General features: G+C 40.3%; 1 protein-coding gene across 34 annotated transcripts in view; it reads left to right on the forward strand.

Moving 5' to 3' along the window:
• ABLIM1 (actin binding LIM protein 1) overlaps nt 1-15,677 on the forward strand; it is a 217,240-nt gene that overhangs the window by 117,925 nt on the left and 83,638 nt on the right. For all 34 annotated transcript variants that reach the window (XM_083741312.1, XM_083741302.1, XM_083741303.1 and 31 more), the window contains 2 exons: nt 3,507-3,690; nt 4,850-4,959. In XM_083741312.1, coding sequence (XP_083597438.1) covers nt 3,584-3,690; nt 4,850-4,959 — 217 coding nt within the window. In that variant the 5' untranslated portion in view covers nt 3,507-3,583. The remainder of the gene's footprint in view (nt 1-3,506; nt 3,691-4,849; nt 4,960-15,677) is intronic.

The raw sequence follows: 15,677 nt of genomic DNA on the forward strand, positions 1-15,677 counted from the left end.
TAACTCCCTTTATAACCTGGAGCAGTGATCTCTCCACAGTGGGTTCCTAGCTATGTGTAAGCCAAAGGAGGAGAAGGCATTCTATATATTTCCATCAATTTAGGGAGTGTAGTATCATATCCATTTTTAGCAATGTGAGCTTTTATTAGCGGTTAAGGCATTAGAAATTACGAATCCTTATCATAGGTTTGAGTTCTGACTGACAGACTTTTCCTGAGTAACAGAAGGCAATCCAAGTTTCTTTTGCCATTTGTGAACACAAATTATGTGAACACCCCCACCCGACTTCTAGGGATGCTAGGGTGACCCCTTAAGCATCTTCCCCAAGAAAAAGAGAACTGCATCACTCAGAAATGGGCTGAAAGGGGTCATAGCTTTTCATAAAATTGAACACGTTAATTTATATGTACAGTTTCACATTTATAAATAATTACTATCATTTAAATAGAAAGGGAGTACATCTCACTCTAGTGTGCAAGACTGTGCCGAAGTGCCCTGTGTGCCTGCTCAGTGTGAATACAGCCTCTTTATTTGTTATTAGATTTATATTCCAGCCTTCCTCCTGAAGGAGCCAAGGACTGCCTGATTATTAATGAATAATCAGATTATTTTGTTTCCATGCGATGACCTGAGGTGCATTTGTCTTATAATATACCCAGTACTACTTTGTTGTATATGGTTTGGTTTGTCAAACCATACTGCATTTTGGAAGGGTTTGCTAATTGTGATATCGTGACCATAACAGTCTTGTTTTCCTCATGCATTTAATGCAATATTGGGATATTTCCCACATACATGGACTTTAATAAAACCTTATGTACTTGGATTGCTTTTTGGGAAAGGGTTTGCATGGTTTGTTTTTCTGGATAATTAAGCTGAGTATTTTGGGAAACAGGAAAATCTAACTCTCTCTTGTGTAAAACGGTTGAAACTTTTGACCATTACTAATTTTTCACTTCCCAATATGGGGCTGCCTTCAGATGTCTTCAGTAGGGACATCAGTAGGAAAAGTGTTCTACAGGGAGGGTGCCACTACTGAGAAGGCCATCTTCCTAGTTCCCTGTAACCTCACTTCTCGCAGTGAGGGAATAAGCAGAAGACCCTCAGAGGAGGACCTCAGTGTCTGGGCTGAACAATGGGGGAGGAGACACTCCTTCACGTATACTGGCCAAGGCCATTTAGGCCTTTAAATGTCAGCACCAACACTTTGAATTGTGCCCGGGAACACACTGGGAGACAATGAAGATCCTTTAGGACAGGCGTTATATGGTCCCGGCAGCCACTCCCAGACACCAGTTTAGCTGCCGTATTCTGGATTAGTTGTAGTTTCCAGGTCACCTTCAAAAGTAGCCCCACACAGAGCACATTGCAGTAGTCCAAGTGCAAGATAACCAGAGCATGCACCACTCTGGCGAGACAGTCTGCAGGCTGGTAGGGTCTTAGCCTGTGTACCAGGTGGAGCTGGTAGACAGCTGACCTGGACACAGAATTGACCTGCACCTCCATGGACAGCTGTGAGTCCAAAATGACTCCCAGGCTGCGCACCTGACCCTTCAGGGGCACAGTTACCCCATTCAGGACCAGGGAGTCCCCCACACCTGCCCACTTCTGTCTTGTCAGGATTCAGCTGAAAGGCCATCAACATGGGATAAAACATCCCCTGCCACTCTTTGGAAACCATTAGGATCCATTAAGTGGCAGGGGCAGACCACCTGAATCAGTCCCACCTCTCTGCAGAGGGGAAGGGTTGCGGAGAAGACCAGTTGCTCCAGGAGGTGATCCGACCATGGCACTTCTTTTGTGTCACTTTGACTTAGTGTCAGATCACTCATGTTCATAGAGGTGAACACCAGGTTTATTTGATTGTGAGGGAAACTGTCTGGTCTTCCTTGTTACCCCAAAATATTTTTCCCTCAGTGTTACTCTATAACATGGGTGCATAATGCTGAATTATATCAGAATCAGAAGGAAAGCTGTGGTTGTATTTACTCCATTTTACATGCTGATTTTGAATTGTATTTGAATAATAATACATATAGGCTTATTAAAAACAAATTATTTATTGCTTACAATATGGCCATGAAATAGTGATTAAGGTTGCATAAGTTGTTCAGATGCAGAGTATTCTGTAGTGGATTGGTTAGTATGCAGACTCCCTTTATAAAACGATGATGGTATATGCTAATCTGTGGGGAAACATGTTGCCCAATATGTCAAGCATAATGGGGTATGCTGTATATACTTGGTTGTTTTTTTGTGTATATTCTTTAAGCCAACAAGACCAGCCTTATTCCAGAGCATCTTGTAACTGGAGATGACAGTGTCATCATTGTAAAGTAGCTTTGAGTTACAAAGAAATACTATGAAGGAGGCTACTGAAGTCATCCCGCTAAGAGCCTCATAGAGATGATCTCTTGAAATGAGAAGCACTAGTGCATTAGCTCATTTGTGAAGCTAAGCTCCCAACTCATAAGAAAACATGACAAGGTTCATCTAGTCCAGCATTCTCATTTCAGACATGGCAAGCCAGATGCCTCCATCTTTCAACAAGATATAACAATTTGTATTACCTACTGAGAGGATATAGAGTGTAGTGAGGGGAATAGTGTTAGGTGACAAGGAGGAAACAATGACTTGTCCTTAGCTGTCAGCTCATTCCTCTTTCAAATCAGGAGAGTAATTGTAGCTACTTCCTCACTGGATTGCAGAATTGTTAATATAAATGTGCTGACAGATGTTCAGAACTCAATACTTTGGTAGGATAACTTTGGTAAAACAGAGGGAGGGTACAATATGGAATTCTGCAAAAGGGACGAGTAGTATTTGACATGGATAGATTGTGGAGCCTTGGATTTGAATTTCTGGATAGGGCATAGACTAACTGGTTCTCTGCTTCACTCTGATTCTGTAAAGTGGTGAGAGCTCACATTAAAAATAATTTTAATGAGTGAATGAGATATTGATAATGAAGTAGTTTGTATATTAAAAGTTCTATACAATATGAATAGTAGCTAACTGGGTGATCCCTGGAGAACTGAATTGTTAAAAATCCACGGAATTAATTAGCACTGGGCCTACTTTCTGATATGCTTGAAATCAGTTTTGCAAACAACAAGGGTGAGTTTTGTGTGGCCTTATCTTCACCAAAATTAAGATTGGGGTGGGGGAGAATTGACAGTTGCAGTTTGAATTCGTAATGATTTCTGCTTTTATAAACTAATCTTATATTATAATATAATATGCAATAATATAACAGGAACCCCCCACTGCTATAGATAGGCACTGGGATTTGCAGGTGACTCCAAGCCTCTGCTTGCACCACGGCTGAGTGGTGCCTCCAAAGCCATATTGCGTTCCTCTGTGGGCTGCCACTGGCATCGCAGTACAGCCCTCATGATATTCTGTTCCACCAGCCACTCATGAACAAATGCACTTTTCACTTCCTTGATGTTCTATTGATTGTTGTTCTTGTTTGATTGGTTGTTGTTGCTGTTTTTCCTCTACAGTGTGCGGGTGCGACTTAGCTCAAGGTGGCTTTTTCATTAAGAATGGAGATTACCTTTGTACTGTGGATTACCAGCGGATGTACGGGACCCGATGCAATGGCTGTGGGGAGTTTGTGGAAGGAGAAGTTGTAACTGCTCTTGGGAAGACCTATCATCCTAACTGCTTTGCCTGCACTGTATGCAAGTAAGTCATCTGATGTTAGATAAACCACTTCAGGACTGCAGACAGTACCAATGCAAAGTAAGAGATGCCTATTAAAAAGTACATACATGTTAAAACATTATATAAATGGTAAATAGTGGGGGGAGGGGTAACCTTCTCCCTAATACTATTTTCCTGCTGAAAATACTCTCTTTGTCCTCACCACTATTTGCCCCTGAAGCTGAGTGACACAGAACCAAATTATTATTATTATTATTATTATTAAACAATAACAATAACAGCAACAATATCATCTTTCTACTCCTGGGTTGGAAGACAATTTTAATTCATGAAAGCTCTTTTCCAGTTACTATACTGTGAAGGGTTAAGTGTGAATATAATTCTGAGTACACTGGAGCTTGGAAACTAAGCGAGAATCATTCCTGGTTAGTACTTGATTGGAAGGCTGCCTGGGAATACTTGGTGCTGTAAGCTTTTCCTTCTTATGTGAAAGGTTGTAGTTCAGTGCTGTTCCCAGGGGACCTACACTACTTTGTGACTGTTGAGAAGATTAGAAATTGCTCAAACTATGGGGCTGGTTGAGCACATCAGTTGCTGAGCATGAGCCGTCTGATCAGCACTTAGAATAATAGAATCATAGAGTTGGAAGGGACCTTAAGGATCATCTAGTCCAACTACCTGCAATGCAGGAATATGCAGCTGTCCCTTATGGGGACTGAACCTGCAACCTTGGCATTATCAGACCATGCTCTAACAAACTAAGCTTTCTTAACTTATTTAAAAGAAGCTGGATGCCCAGCATGCAAAATACTGCTAAGTGGTTGATTTTTGCATGAACATAGGAAGTCCACTGGCCCTATTTCCCAAATGAAAACCTTCATTTATGCTAGACTTTTAAAAGAACAACCTCTTCATACTGTTCCTGTGATATATATATTTTTTGAAGCGAAACTATCATCTAACATCTGCTTCTCTTCCAGTGGAGGTGCATTTAGTCTTTTGGATTTTCTCCAAGTTCCTGGCTTTGCCAGTGTGCATTTTGAACATTTTTGGCCCACATTCCTGCGAGATATTGATTTGCACCAAAGGCGGCGGCTGAAGAGAGATGAGAAAGAGACTGAAAGAATGAAACTGCACAGATAACCTTGAATTAAAATCCTTCTGTTCTTTCGTTCTCCAGACGTCCTTTCCCACCAGGAGACCGGGTTACCTTTAATGGAAGAGACTGTCTCTGTCAACTGTGTGCTCAGCCTATGTCATCCAGCCCAAAAGAACTCTCCAGTTCCAGCAGTAAGTAATCTGTAATCTTTTCCTAAACTACAAAATTGAACTCTTGGATAGCCTCCTCTCTATTTTGTACCATTTCTTCAGTCTAACCTGAGCAGTTCTGGTTTGTTTCTGGGGCTGCTGAGTTCTGCATTCTGGAAATCTGAGCACTACATTTTTAACCATGCATGGAGAAGGTATTTTGTGAATTAGTCTCTTGAGCTGATCCCATGACATGTCTTTTCTCTCAAAATGCATTCTAGTCCCTAGTGCTTTTGATAGTAGATGCTCCAGAGAATATACAACCTAGTTTTGCCCTGTTGGTGTAAGTGCTGCAATTCCCATTAAAAGAAAAAAGTGAAACTGAATTTGCAATGTTTCAAGTAATGGCTGCGTTTAAAAAGAATTTTAGAAAGCTGAAAATGACCTGAAGTCTAGAGCGTGGTAACATAACATTTGATCTCACAGTTTCCTTATTGTGATGGAAAATTTGTATCTAATACAATATTTAATTTGATTTTCTGTACACCATGTGTTTCCCCTTCCCTTTCCCCAAAGCCATGACCTCTGGTAACGCTCAGCTTTTGGAGTACATCAACTAGACACTCTCTACAAGTGTTTTATAATAATTACTTGTATCTCCTGATATTTTGGTCATGTCAATACTTGGACTGATTGGGAAAAGAGTAAAACATTACAGGAAAGGATTAGCTCTTTTCTGTTTTCTAAGTACAAACATTTCAGCCATCCTGAATTGCCACTTGAGGTTTTTAAAATCTCTCAGTACTGCTGGCAGTTACTGGTAGTGATGGGTGATCACTCGTTTCTCACCTCTTGGTAGCTACTGTGGGGCATTTTTAAGGTCTGAATGAAATTCCAGATTTTTACAGTTGCGAAATTGGCAAATAATAACCCTATTGTAGTGTTATATGCAGTGGATATATGAGTTGTGGCTAGTTGGTTTGCTAGGTTAGGAATGCCAAAAGATCCTCAAAATCAGATTCTAAATTTTTAAATAAGAACTTCACAATTTCAGCAGTTGCACCTTTTTTAAATGTCAGCTTAGGAATTAAATTGTAAATAACTGTTGACAGTAGTTTATAAAGAAGAAACAATTTTGTGATGATTATGTTAAGAGATATAGTGGCAAAGTAAACCAGCAATCCCATCATCCAAAGAAGTATGTGAGTACATTTGTTGAGAGAGAGAGAGAGAGAGAGAGAGAGAGAGAGAGAGAGAGAGAGAGATTATACTATACAGGTAAAAATTCTGGTGGCCATCTGTTGTCATTGTCGATGGGAAGTATAAGATAATGTTAATGCCAAGTTTTGCTAAGAACACCAGATGCTAATTCTGCTAGAAAATGAAGTTGAGTAGAGTTTAAAAAGCAAACTTCAGAAAAATGGTAGCTGGCAAACATTTGTCTTCCACGTCTCTTCTCTCATGTGATGGTTCCTACTCTCCTGCTCTGACAGGTGAATTTTAATTAGTGCAAAATATTCCAGATCTTCCGCTTCATTCCAAAGCTGCAAGCCTCATCAATCTTAACTCTCCTTTTGAAGTCATGTTTTGTAATGTAGCCCTGTTTAGAAGTAAATCTCTTTTATAGGTTGTGTCTCTGTTACTTGGTTACTTGCTGTTAAGTAGATTAGCAAGAAAGCTTATTTGAGATAGGTAGAGAAAGAAGGATGCTAAAAATTTTCAATTGCCTTAGTTGTAGATTTTAGATAAAAGAGGATTATTGTATCTTCCAGTGAAATTTCTGTTGTATGTTTATGGTGATAATATTGGGCGTTTGTCTTTCCTTTTTAAAAGCATAGGTAGTTGCATATTTTAGCTGTGATGAAAGAGAAAGTGAGTTTATTTTCATACACGGCTATGTGTGTTAAATCTCTCAATAAACACAACTCTGTCATTCAGAACTCAGTGATATAATCAGATTGAAGGTAAAATAAATGCGCCCCCATTAGTTTCTAATTCATCAATTTCAAATTCAGAGGAATGGATGAAAAAAAGGAGCAAGTGAGCTATTGAATGGAAATCCTTTCCTTCCATCGGTTTCTGACAGGAATACTGAAACTGACAAGAGACAATGCATTGAATCTTGGGAGTACAGTACTCTGAAAGTGACAACTTTTGAAAACTGTCCAGTATGGAACATAGAAACATTGGCTCAAAAGGTCTCTGAGGCGCTGCAAATTGATACACCTAAGGAACATTCTGCAGGGAGGGGGGATCTTGGAGTGCCCTAGGAGCGACAAAACAGGAGCAGTTTTCAGGTGCTCACAACTATGCAATTAATGATTGCATAGAGAGCAAGGACACTGGAGGAAACATCTTTATGTACATAAGGTCGTCTCTTGAGTGGGAACCTTGAATAATCACATGTGCAGGACTTAGGCAGGAGATGACACAATGGCAGGGGAGAGCCCCTGCCACCCATCTGGATGGGGTACCGATGCCACAATTCCCTCATTGGGGCCCCTTAGTGGAACCTCTGCTGTCCTGCAACACCACAGCACCGAAAGGGTGAGCGGACTTTTCACCCTTTCGTTGGTTGCTTCTAAAATGAAGATTCTTTGTTCAGTTTGCCTGAAAGATAGCAGGTCTGATGTCCATGAAGATCAGTCCGGAACCTGAAATTTTAATGCCATTCAGATAGAAAATGCCAAGGTTATAGGTAACGGATTACAGTAACTGCAGAGTTACTTTATTGTGAGGCCAGAGCCAAGGGAATTGTAATGGTTTGGAACTATGATCTCTACTCGTCAGATATAATAACATGATATTTACATAATAGCTTATAGAAAAAAATAAACATTTCCATCCAGGAGCTCCCTCTTTTTCAGATCACTTTAGCTCTTGGTGTTCTCTCCCTCCCCCCGCCTTCTCTCTCTCATACATGCACACACACACACACACACACACACACACGTATGACCAAGTCAAAGGAAAATGTGAGTTCAGAATTTGCTATATTGCAAGATAACTGAAATGGTTAAAAATCCATAGAGGCACATACTGAATGAAAATGAGGAGGAGGAAAATAATTTGGGAAAGAGTACTGCTCAGGAATTTAGGGGTACACAGGTTCAATTTACTGCTCCATCCCCTCAATCTTATGAGATCTATTATAAGCATGAAGACTATTCTAATTTTATGAAGTTAAGGTTGTCGAGAATGTATAAATGCTATACAATGGGTTCTGAAATAAAATCAAGCTGTTTGTCACGTAGTAAATGCAGAATACTTGTCTGCAGAGACTTTTTGACACTTCTTCTTTGGAATTCCTCTAATACATACATGCTTCTGTAGAAATGGCATGTTTTTTCATGATTTCTTTGTTCCTGTTGACTGTGAAAAGACCTTGATAATGAGGATGCTGCATTGTTTCTGTCCATGAGCATGAGAGCTCTGCCCTTATTTCTTTGTTTATGGAGAGAGAAGAGATCCAGCCACCACTGAACATTCTGAGTCCAAAGCTTAGTCATCTTGGTTACTGTCCCAGTTTGCACACTAATTGAAATGGAAACCGGTCTTTGTAGTGAAAGCAAAAACCAAACAAACAAAACAGAGCTCTATTGTCTGTTCCAAAGATCAGCTCCAAAATATTACTTTAACCTGATAACAATTTATGACTGGAATGATGCCTCTTCTTTGCCTGAAATGAAGAGTGAAAATCTTTAATACTCTGGCTGTCCTCCCAAGTCCCTGATCTTTTATCAGGCCTCTTTCTGTTTTATAACTCCTATTCTGACAACACTTCCAGACCACAACAATAGCATCTCCCTGTGTCCATATTCTCTTTGTGAACAGAGATCCCCAGACATGGAACATCAAAATTATGCTACTATGGTGCTCTCTGGATGTTGTTGGACTCCAACTCCCATCAACCCCAACAAGCATGGCCAAGGATCAAGGATGATAGTGGTTGTAGTCCAATATCTTCTTGTGCGCAGCATTTTGATTATCCCTGAACTAGAGTCTTTATTGTTCAGTCATATTGTCATGGTTTTCCACTGTTTAGAATGAAAGATTTCCTAAATCTACTAAAGATTTGAAATAGAATAGAATTTGAAAAGGAGCTGCTTTGGAAGCAAATTAGATCTTCTTGTACACTGAGAGGGATCAAAATATCATGGATCTATGTGCTACAAGTGGGAAGATTAGTAGAGAGAAAGCTATCTCTTCTCCACCCCCCATTAGCACACTTGCTTAAAATATTAAATTTACTTACAGAGTGCATTTGGTGTTATTGCCTAACACCTTGAATTTACTTTAAAGATCTAGGGTTTGATTGCTCAGTACAGCATTTATAAAATTGCACAATTGGCTCAGGGGTAAGTCAGCATCTCAGAATCAGGCAATAGGCCCAGTTTTATCCCTCGATATGTACTCACAATTTTCCATTTTCTTGAAAACAGATTTGATGATAGCATCCTTTGAAATCAGTTCTTTATATTTGTAGTTTGAAACAATTGCATCAATTACTATTAGATCTCCTGGGAACGAACGCAACCCTAATTGTGGTTCTACAGGTTTAGTTTTGCCAGTCATGACATATCCAGGCTCCATCTCATTCTCTTTTTTTGCCTGCCAGCCATGTATAAATTATTTCTCTGCTCTCACACACACCCTTAAAAAATTGTGTGTGAGAGACAGAAGAACCTATAGCTCCCTCAGATTTATAATACTTAAGACTGCCCTGCCTTGTCCTTGTAATGCTCTTGTGTTCTCTCCACATTAATTGTTTATGTGCCAAAAAGGTATACTATTAAATATCTGCCAGAGAGAAACAGGTTCACCTATCGTACATTAAGTGAACAAGGCATTCATAAGATGATAGGGAGCCACTGGTAAATTGCCCTGTTCAAGGCCTGGATAAGACAGACCTTGAAATCCTGCTGCGTGTTTTTTGTCCCTGAAAGGATTAATCAAGTCCCCAGTGAGATATACCGGTATCTCATACTCGTGGAGACTAAACATCAGTGGATTATTGTTCTCTCTATGCACAACAATGAAATTTTTCTCAGAGGAGAAGTAAAAAAAGATATCCTAAATTTCAGTAAATGGCACTATGTTAATGGTGACCTACATCCCTCCCTCCCACACACCATGCTGCTGTGCTGTATATTTCTATGGGTAAAGGGATCCATGGGAACAACATTATAAGAGTGTAAGAACATAAGAAGAGCCTGCTGGATCAGGCTGACAACTCATCTAGTCTAGTATTCTGTTCTCAAGCAGAAGCCTGTGGGAAAACCACAAGCAGGACCTGAGCAACAATAGCACTCTCCACTCTGCTGTTTCCAGCAACTGGTATTCAGAAGCAGAGGAGGTAGAAGGTTGCCATATCACTGTGCTTTAGTGAGAATATAATGGAATATGGTTTGCAAGTTTGGAGTGTAGCCTGCCTAATGCTTTACATGATTTATTCAAAATGAATGAATTTTCAGATGAGTATACCACACTATAAGCTGTAGTTTGTATACACAAAAGCTCATGAAGATCACCCATTGTATCTTGCTATGTTATGAATTTTTCGTATGTTATTGGTGATTTTCTGGGCTGGTTTTGCATGGTAATAACAGTGTACATGATTTATGGTGACTGTAGTAAGACCTCTCCCCACCCCCGATGTTTGTGTGTGTTGTTTTGCTGTGTTATACCAGGTTTTGCTGTGTGCAGCCCAATCACAGGCACTCACTAGGGTTTAAATTTTGCCTCCATATGCTATATATCTGTTGATACTAAGGAAATATTGTGGTACTGAAAATAAATAGAACTCTTGTTGCTGTGTCATAGTAGCCATTGCATAATCCACACTATTTATCAGTGCAAATGTATGGTTTCCAGGTCTCTCAAGTTCCTGTGTTATTACGATCCTGCACAGAGAAACTTTAAATCTTTTTATTTCAACTGGGGGTGTGTAAGTTTGCATGTATGTGTATTAGTGTCAATGTAAGTTGAAAAAAAGAGTTTAAACAAAGTGTCACTGTGTTGTAAACTGTAAGAACATAGCTTAGAAAGCCTGCAGTGAAAGTGATTATATAGGGCATGACATTTGCGTATGGTGAACGTCAGTTATGATATGTCAAAATAGATTTATTTTATAAAAAGCATTTTATTGCAGGCATTGGCAAAATACAGACTAGTCAGATTAGATCCCCAAGCAATATTATCCCCTTTTTCTGACTCTGCCCTCAGCTGCTTTTTGAAATGATATGAGATATATATCTCTAGTCTCAAATATGCATGTTCACCATCACATCCTAATATATTAAATGGCACGTAGAAACAAACAGTAAATATAAATCCAAGTTGGTTTCACAAAAAAAGCCATCCCTGCAATGGATCACTTTTAGTTATGTCTCCTGCAGCACTGTCTTCCGTCGAAAACTTCTGTTGCGAGGTATTCATATTCCCTATACTGCTGCTCGAAGGCCAAAGGTAGCAGATTTCCTCTCTGTCCCCTGTTTCTTAAAGTGTTTCATTCTGATGGGCCTTGGCAACAGTTCACTGGGAGTTCTGGGAGTTTTTTGAGGGGTGTTGATAGAGAAGACTTTTGTGCTTTCAGACTATATAACCCCAAACTGCACATTTGTACAGTTAGTCAGAGGTGGCTGAAGACGTTTTGGTGCCTGGGGTGAAAAGGCTCCTGTAGAATCCCCACCCCCACATGCCCAGTGACAAGGATTTGCAAAGTCTCAGAAAGGCAAATCCCTTGGAAAGAAAGTGCTTCTCCTTAAGGAGAAATGTCTTATGAAGCTCCCTTCCCATCCAACAGGGAGGTTTTGTGCGGGTTTCTTAAGAAGCAGCCAGTGCAAAGCCTTGCCACCCTTCTGGGCTGGGCTGGGCTGGGGGAGCTTTGGGAAGCACTTCTCCCTTGTCAAACCTCCCTTCCCGCTCAGTGGCAAAGCTCAGCAGCAGAACACCTCCCCTCTTGCAGTCTCAGTGGGAGGAGGAAGCGTTCCACAAGGTGTTGCAGAGCATCTTCTCCATCCCAGAGGTGGGAAAGGGGAGCAGCAATGCACCATGCTGGAACCTCCCTGCTCTCACAGACTGGGTGAGAGGGGAGAGTGTTCTTGCAAGGTGTGTGTGTATGTGTGTGTGCGTGCGCGTGCGTGCTGTGAGTGGCGCTTCATCCCACCTCATCAGTGAGCCAGCTCTTCAGTTAATACAAGGGCATGTATACTGATTGTCTAGAACTCCACTAGATGGGACTGTGCCCCACCTACTTCTTGTCTTACTGTATACTACCCTTCACTGTTCAGTTAGTTGCTCTGTATATTCATTAAGTACAATGGCGCAAAGACTGTCCAGGAGCATGATACCTGCAGTTGAATTCTTCCGATTGATGTGGGTTTGAATATGCTAACATAAAACTAGACCTTTAAGAGCTGCTGTGTGTTTGGCCGGAAAAAACTGTCTGTTTTGAGTTATAAGCAGTCGTTCTATGAAGGACTGATAAGGGAGTAAAGCAAACTATTAATAACAATGCTTGCCAAAAGGTGTTTCAGAGAATTGTACAGTAATGATGAAGAAAAACAAAGGGTGATGATAATAATAATAATAGCAGACAATCTCATCCTTATGGACCTCTCCTAGCATGGTGATGTAGAAGCTGTGGTCCTCCTGGTGATGGTGGGCTGTAGCTCTAGTAGTCTCTCGCCAGCATAGCTAATGGTACAAACTGTAGTCCTTCAACAATTGGAGGACCACAGGTATCCCAGCCTTGCCTTAGAATGTGCAGCCATGAAGCTGTGTTCTGGAATTGTCAAGCTGTCCACCAGGTGCTGTGATAAGTCTCACCAGCTGTAGAACATGCACCCTAAAACATGCTCCACGCTCCACTGGAGCGTGCATGGTTTCTGTGGCATATGCTCAGGAGATTCTCAGGAGATAAGTTGATGTGCAAAATGTTCTCTGGAGATGGAAAACTTGAAAACCTCTGATGTAGCCAGTAATGCCCAGACTATCATCTATTTCTGTTTTTAAGCTTGATAATACTATTTAAGTAAGTAACTATACACACACACACAAATGCTTTTTTGTAGGGGGGGCAATAATTCTGTTTATACTGCCATATAATTGGATTCCCCCCCCCAATGTAAACTATTTGAAAGACACAAATCAAGATATTTTTCACAATTCAAAAAATAAGCTTTTACTTTTGACGTCAAGTAAAACTTGCTTCTGATCGTTACTCTGTTAGAAGATGAAGCTCATTTCCCTGAGGAAATTGGGTCCCTTTGTTGTATGCATGCCACTTTTGATGGCAAGGCTCTTCTGTAGCTGCTGGCAAGGATTTGTTTTGCTCTTAGCAAAAGTAAAATAAATTGGCTTTGAAGCATTTTCTTTGACAGATTTATTTCTTGATGCTACTTGGCTGATGGGCTCTGCATTATTGTGCATTTCGTAATATGGGGTCTCATCTATAGCTCTCTTTATCAAAACAAGGTACAGATAAATGGAACTGTAGGATTCTTTTTTCCACATTTGTACATGATAGATCATTGGATGGGTCCATTATAGTGGCTAAGTTTGGTGGAGGAAGATGATTATATTTTAAGGAATGTATAAACTGCTTAATCAATGTAGGGGTACATTAAACAATTAAAAATACCTATAAATATACAGTCAGCAAACCCTGAGGCACCCCAAGGGAACAGAGTACCTATGCAAGTGATGCAGATAGGAAGAAGTACCGGTAATCTCTTCACTGTCCATAGTCTGAATACATTTGCTTCTTGGAACAACACAGAGCAGCTTCATATTTCTTGATGGCCAGTTCAAATTCCTGGCTGTTGGGCATCAAATAGGAGATCTTTTGGACATTGTAAAGTCACCCTGGAGCACTTTCATTTTTAACCAAAATATATGCAACTCAGGGCTTGTGCTTACTATTAGTCAATACCATTTTAGGACACCTGACCTGTACTGTCTGAATATAAAGACTGTCATCCAGGATCAGACTGATGGTCCTTCTAACTTGATATTCTGTCTACTGATCTGGCCAGTGAAACATCTCTGGAAAGCTCACAAGTAAGACACAATGGCAGTGTTCATTTCACTGGTTAGATCAGTGTTTCTTCTAGTTCAGTATCCTGTCCAGCAGCTAGATGCTACAAGGAAATTATAATTTAAGAGTTGCAGTATAACAAGCCAGTCTAACATTCACTGACATCACTTTATTGATTTGGAGAGTATTTTTGCATGCTTTTAAAGGTAAAGGTAAAGGTACCCCTGCCCGTACGGGCCAGTCTTGACAGACTCTGGGGTTGTGCGCCCATCTCACTTAAGAGGCCAGGGGCCAGCGCTGTCCGGAGACACTTCCGGGTCACGTGGCCAGCGTGACATCGCTGCTCTGGCGAGCCAGAGCCGCACACGGAAACACCGTTTACCTTCCCGCTGGTAAGCGGTCCCTATTTATCTACTTGCACCCGGAGGTGCTTTCAAACTGCTAGGTTGGCAGGCGCTGGGACCGAGCAGTGGGAGCGCACCCCGCCGCAGGGATTCGAACCGCCGACCTTTCGATCGGCAAGTCCTAGGCGCTGAGGCTTTAACCCACAGCGCCACCTGCGTCCTTTGCATGCTTTTGGAGTTATGCAAAACATGTTACAGGGAATAAATAATAAATAAAAACAATGGCTTTTGGAAGTCTAATTGGCTTTCTGTGGGTTTGTGAAACTTGTAGCCAGGGTAAAAATTCTTCTCACATGACAACACATGATATTTCATTACAATATAAATGCAAGAGGTTCCTGTAGCCACATTGGCACAAGATAACGTTGTTGTAACCCATGGCTTTCTGGGCATTTACACTCAAAAGGTTCCATGAATAGTTTGAACTGCACAGATCAGGGGTTTTTTATACTAATTGAACTAGTCCTTTTCCACAGTGACTAGACTGGTTTCCCTTTCATTGTTCATTGACTGCTGCTTCACATCAGTTGGTGTGTGTTGATATAAGGATGTTGAAAGCAAATAGTGAAGCTGAGATACTGACGCATCAGAATGGATCTTCGTTTTTTCTTTTATTTCTTGTCTTAATGACAAAGCCAACTGCAATATTTTTTAAAGTTTAATATTCATAATGGAACCGGATTTTTAGTGTTTTGCACAAAAAGTTGGTTATTTGAATGAATCACAATCATCTGTGAATTTTTAATACACTTATTTATTTATTTATTTATTGAATTGACTTTCTGTGTCAATTTTCAATGCAGAAAATCTTCTTGTAGCTTTTTGGTTCCAACATTTATGACCACAGTTTTGCAATACCTTATAAAAATATACTTTAGGGTGTAATGTAAAGGAAGGTAGATACATTCATACTTCCTGATGCAACTTTTATTCACTTAGCTTTTTTCTTGGTTCAGATAATTTCAGAAACTCAGGACAAGGTCGCCTTTACTCCCAAGTTCTGAAGAAGAGTCTAGGCATAATGGCCTGTTCCTTTTTTTACCAGCCTGAAATATCTGTTGAAATTCTTTCTTTTAGTATACTTTTTGTATACCTATACCCAGGAGAAGCAGAGAATGAAGCTCTGGTTTCCTTAAAAGAAAACAACCAGATCTTTTATACCCTCACCCCTTACATATTCTGCCTACTAGCTTTTCATGACAACATTTAGAGATGTATCTGAAGAAGTGTGCATGCACACAAAAGCTCGTACCAAGAACTAACTTAGTTGGTCTTTAAGGTGCTACTGGAAGGAATTTTTTTTTTTGTTTTAACAT

The sequence above is a fragment of the Podarcis gaigeae genome, assembly GCF_964106915.1.
Source record: "Podarcis gaigeae genome assembly, chromosome: 5".
In the NCBI taxonomy this organism is placed as follows: domain Eukaryota; kingdom Metazoa; phylum Chordata; class Lepidosauria; order Squamata; family Lacertidae; genus Podarcis; species Podarcis gaigeae.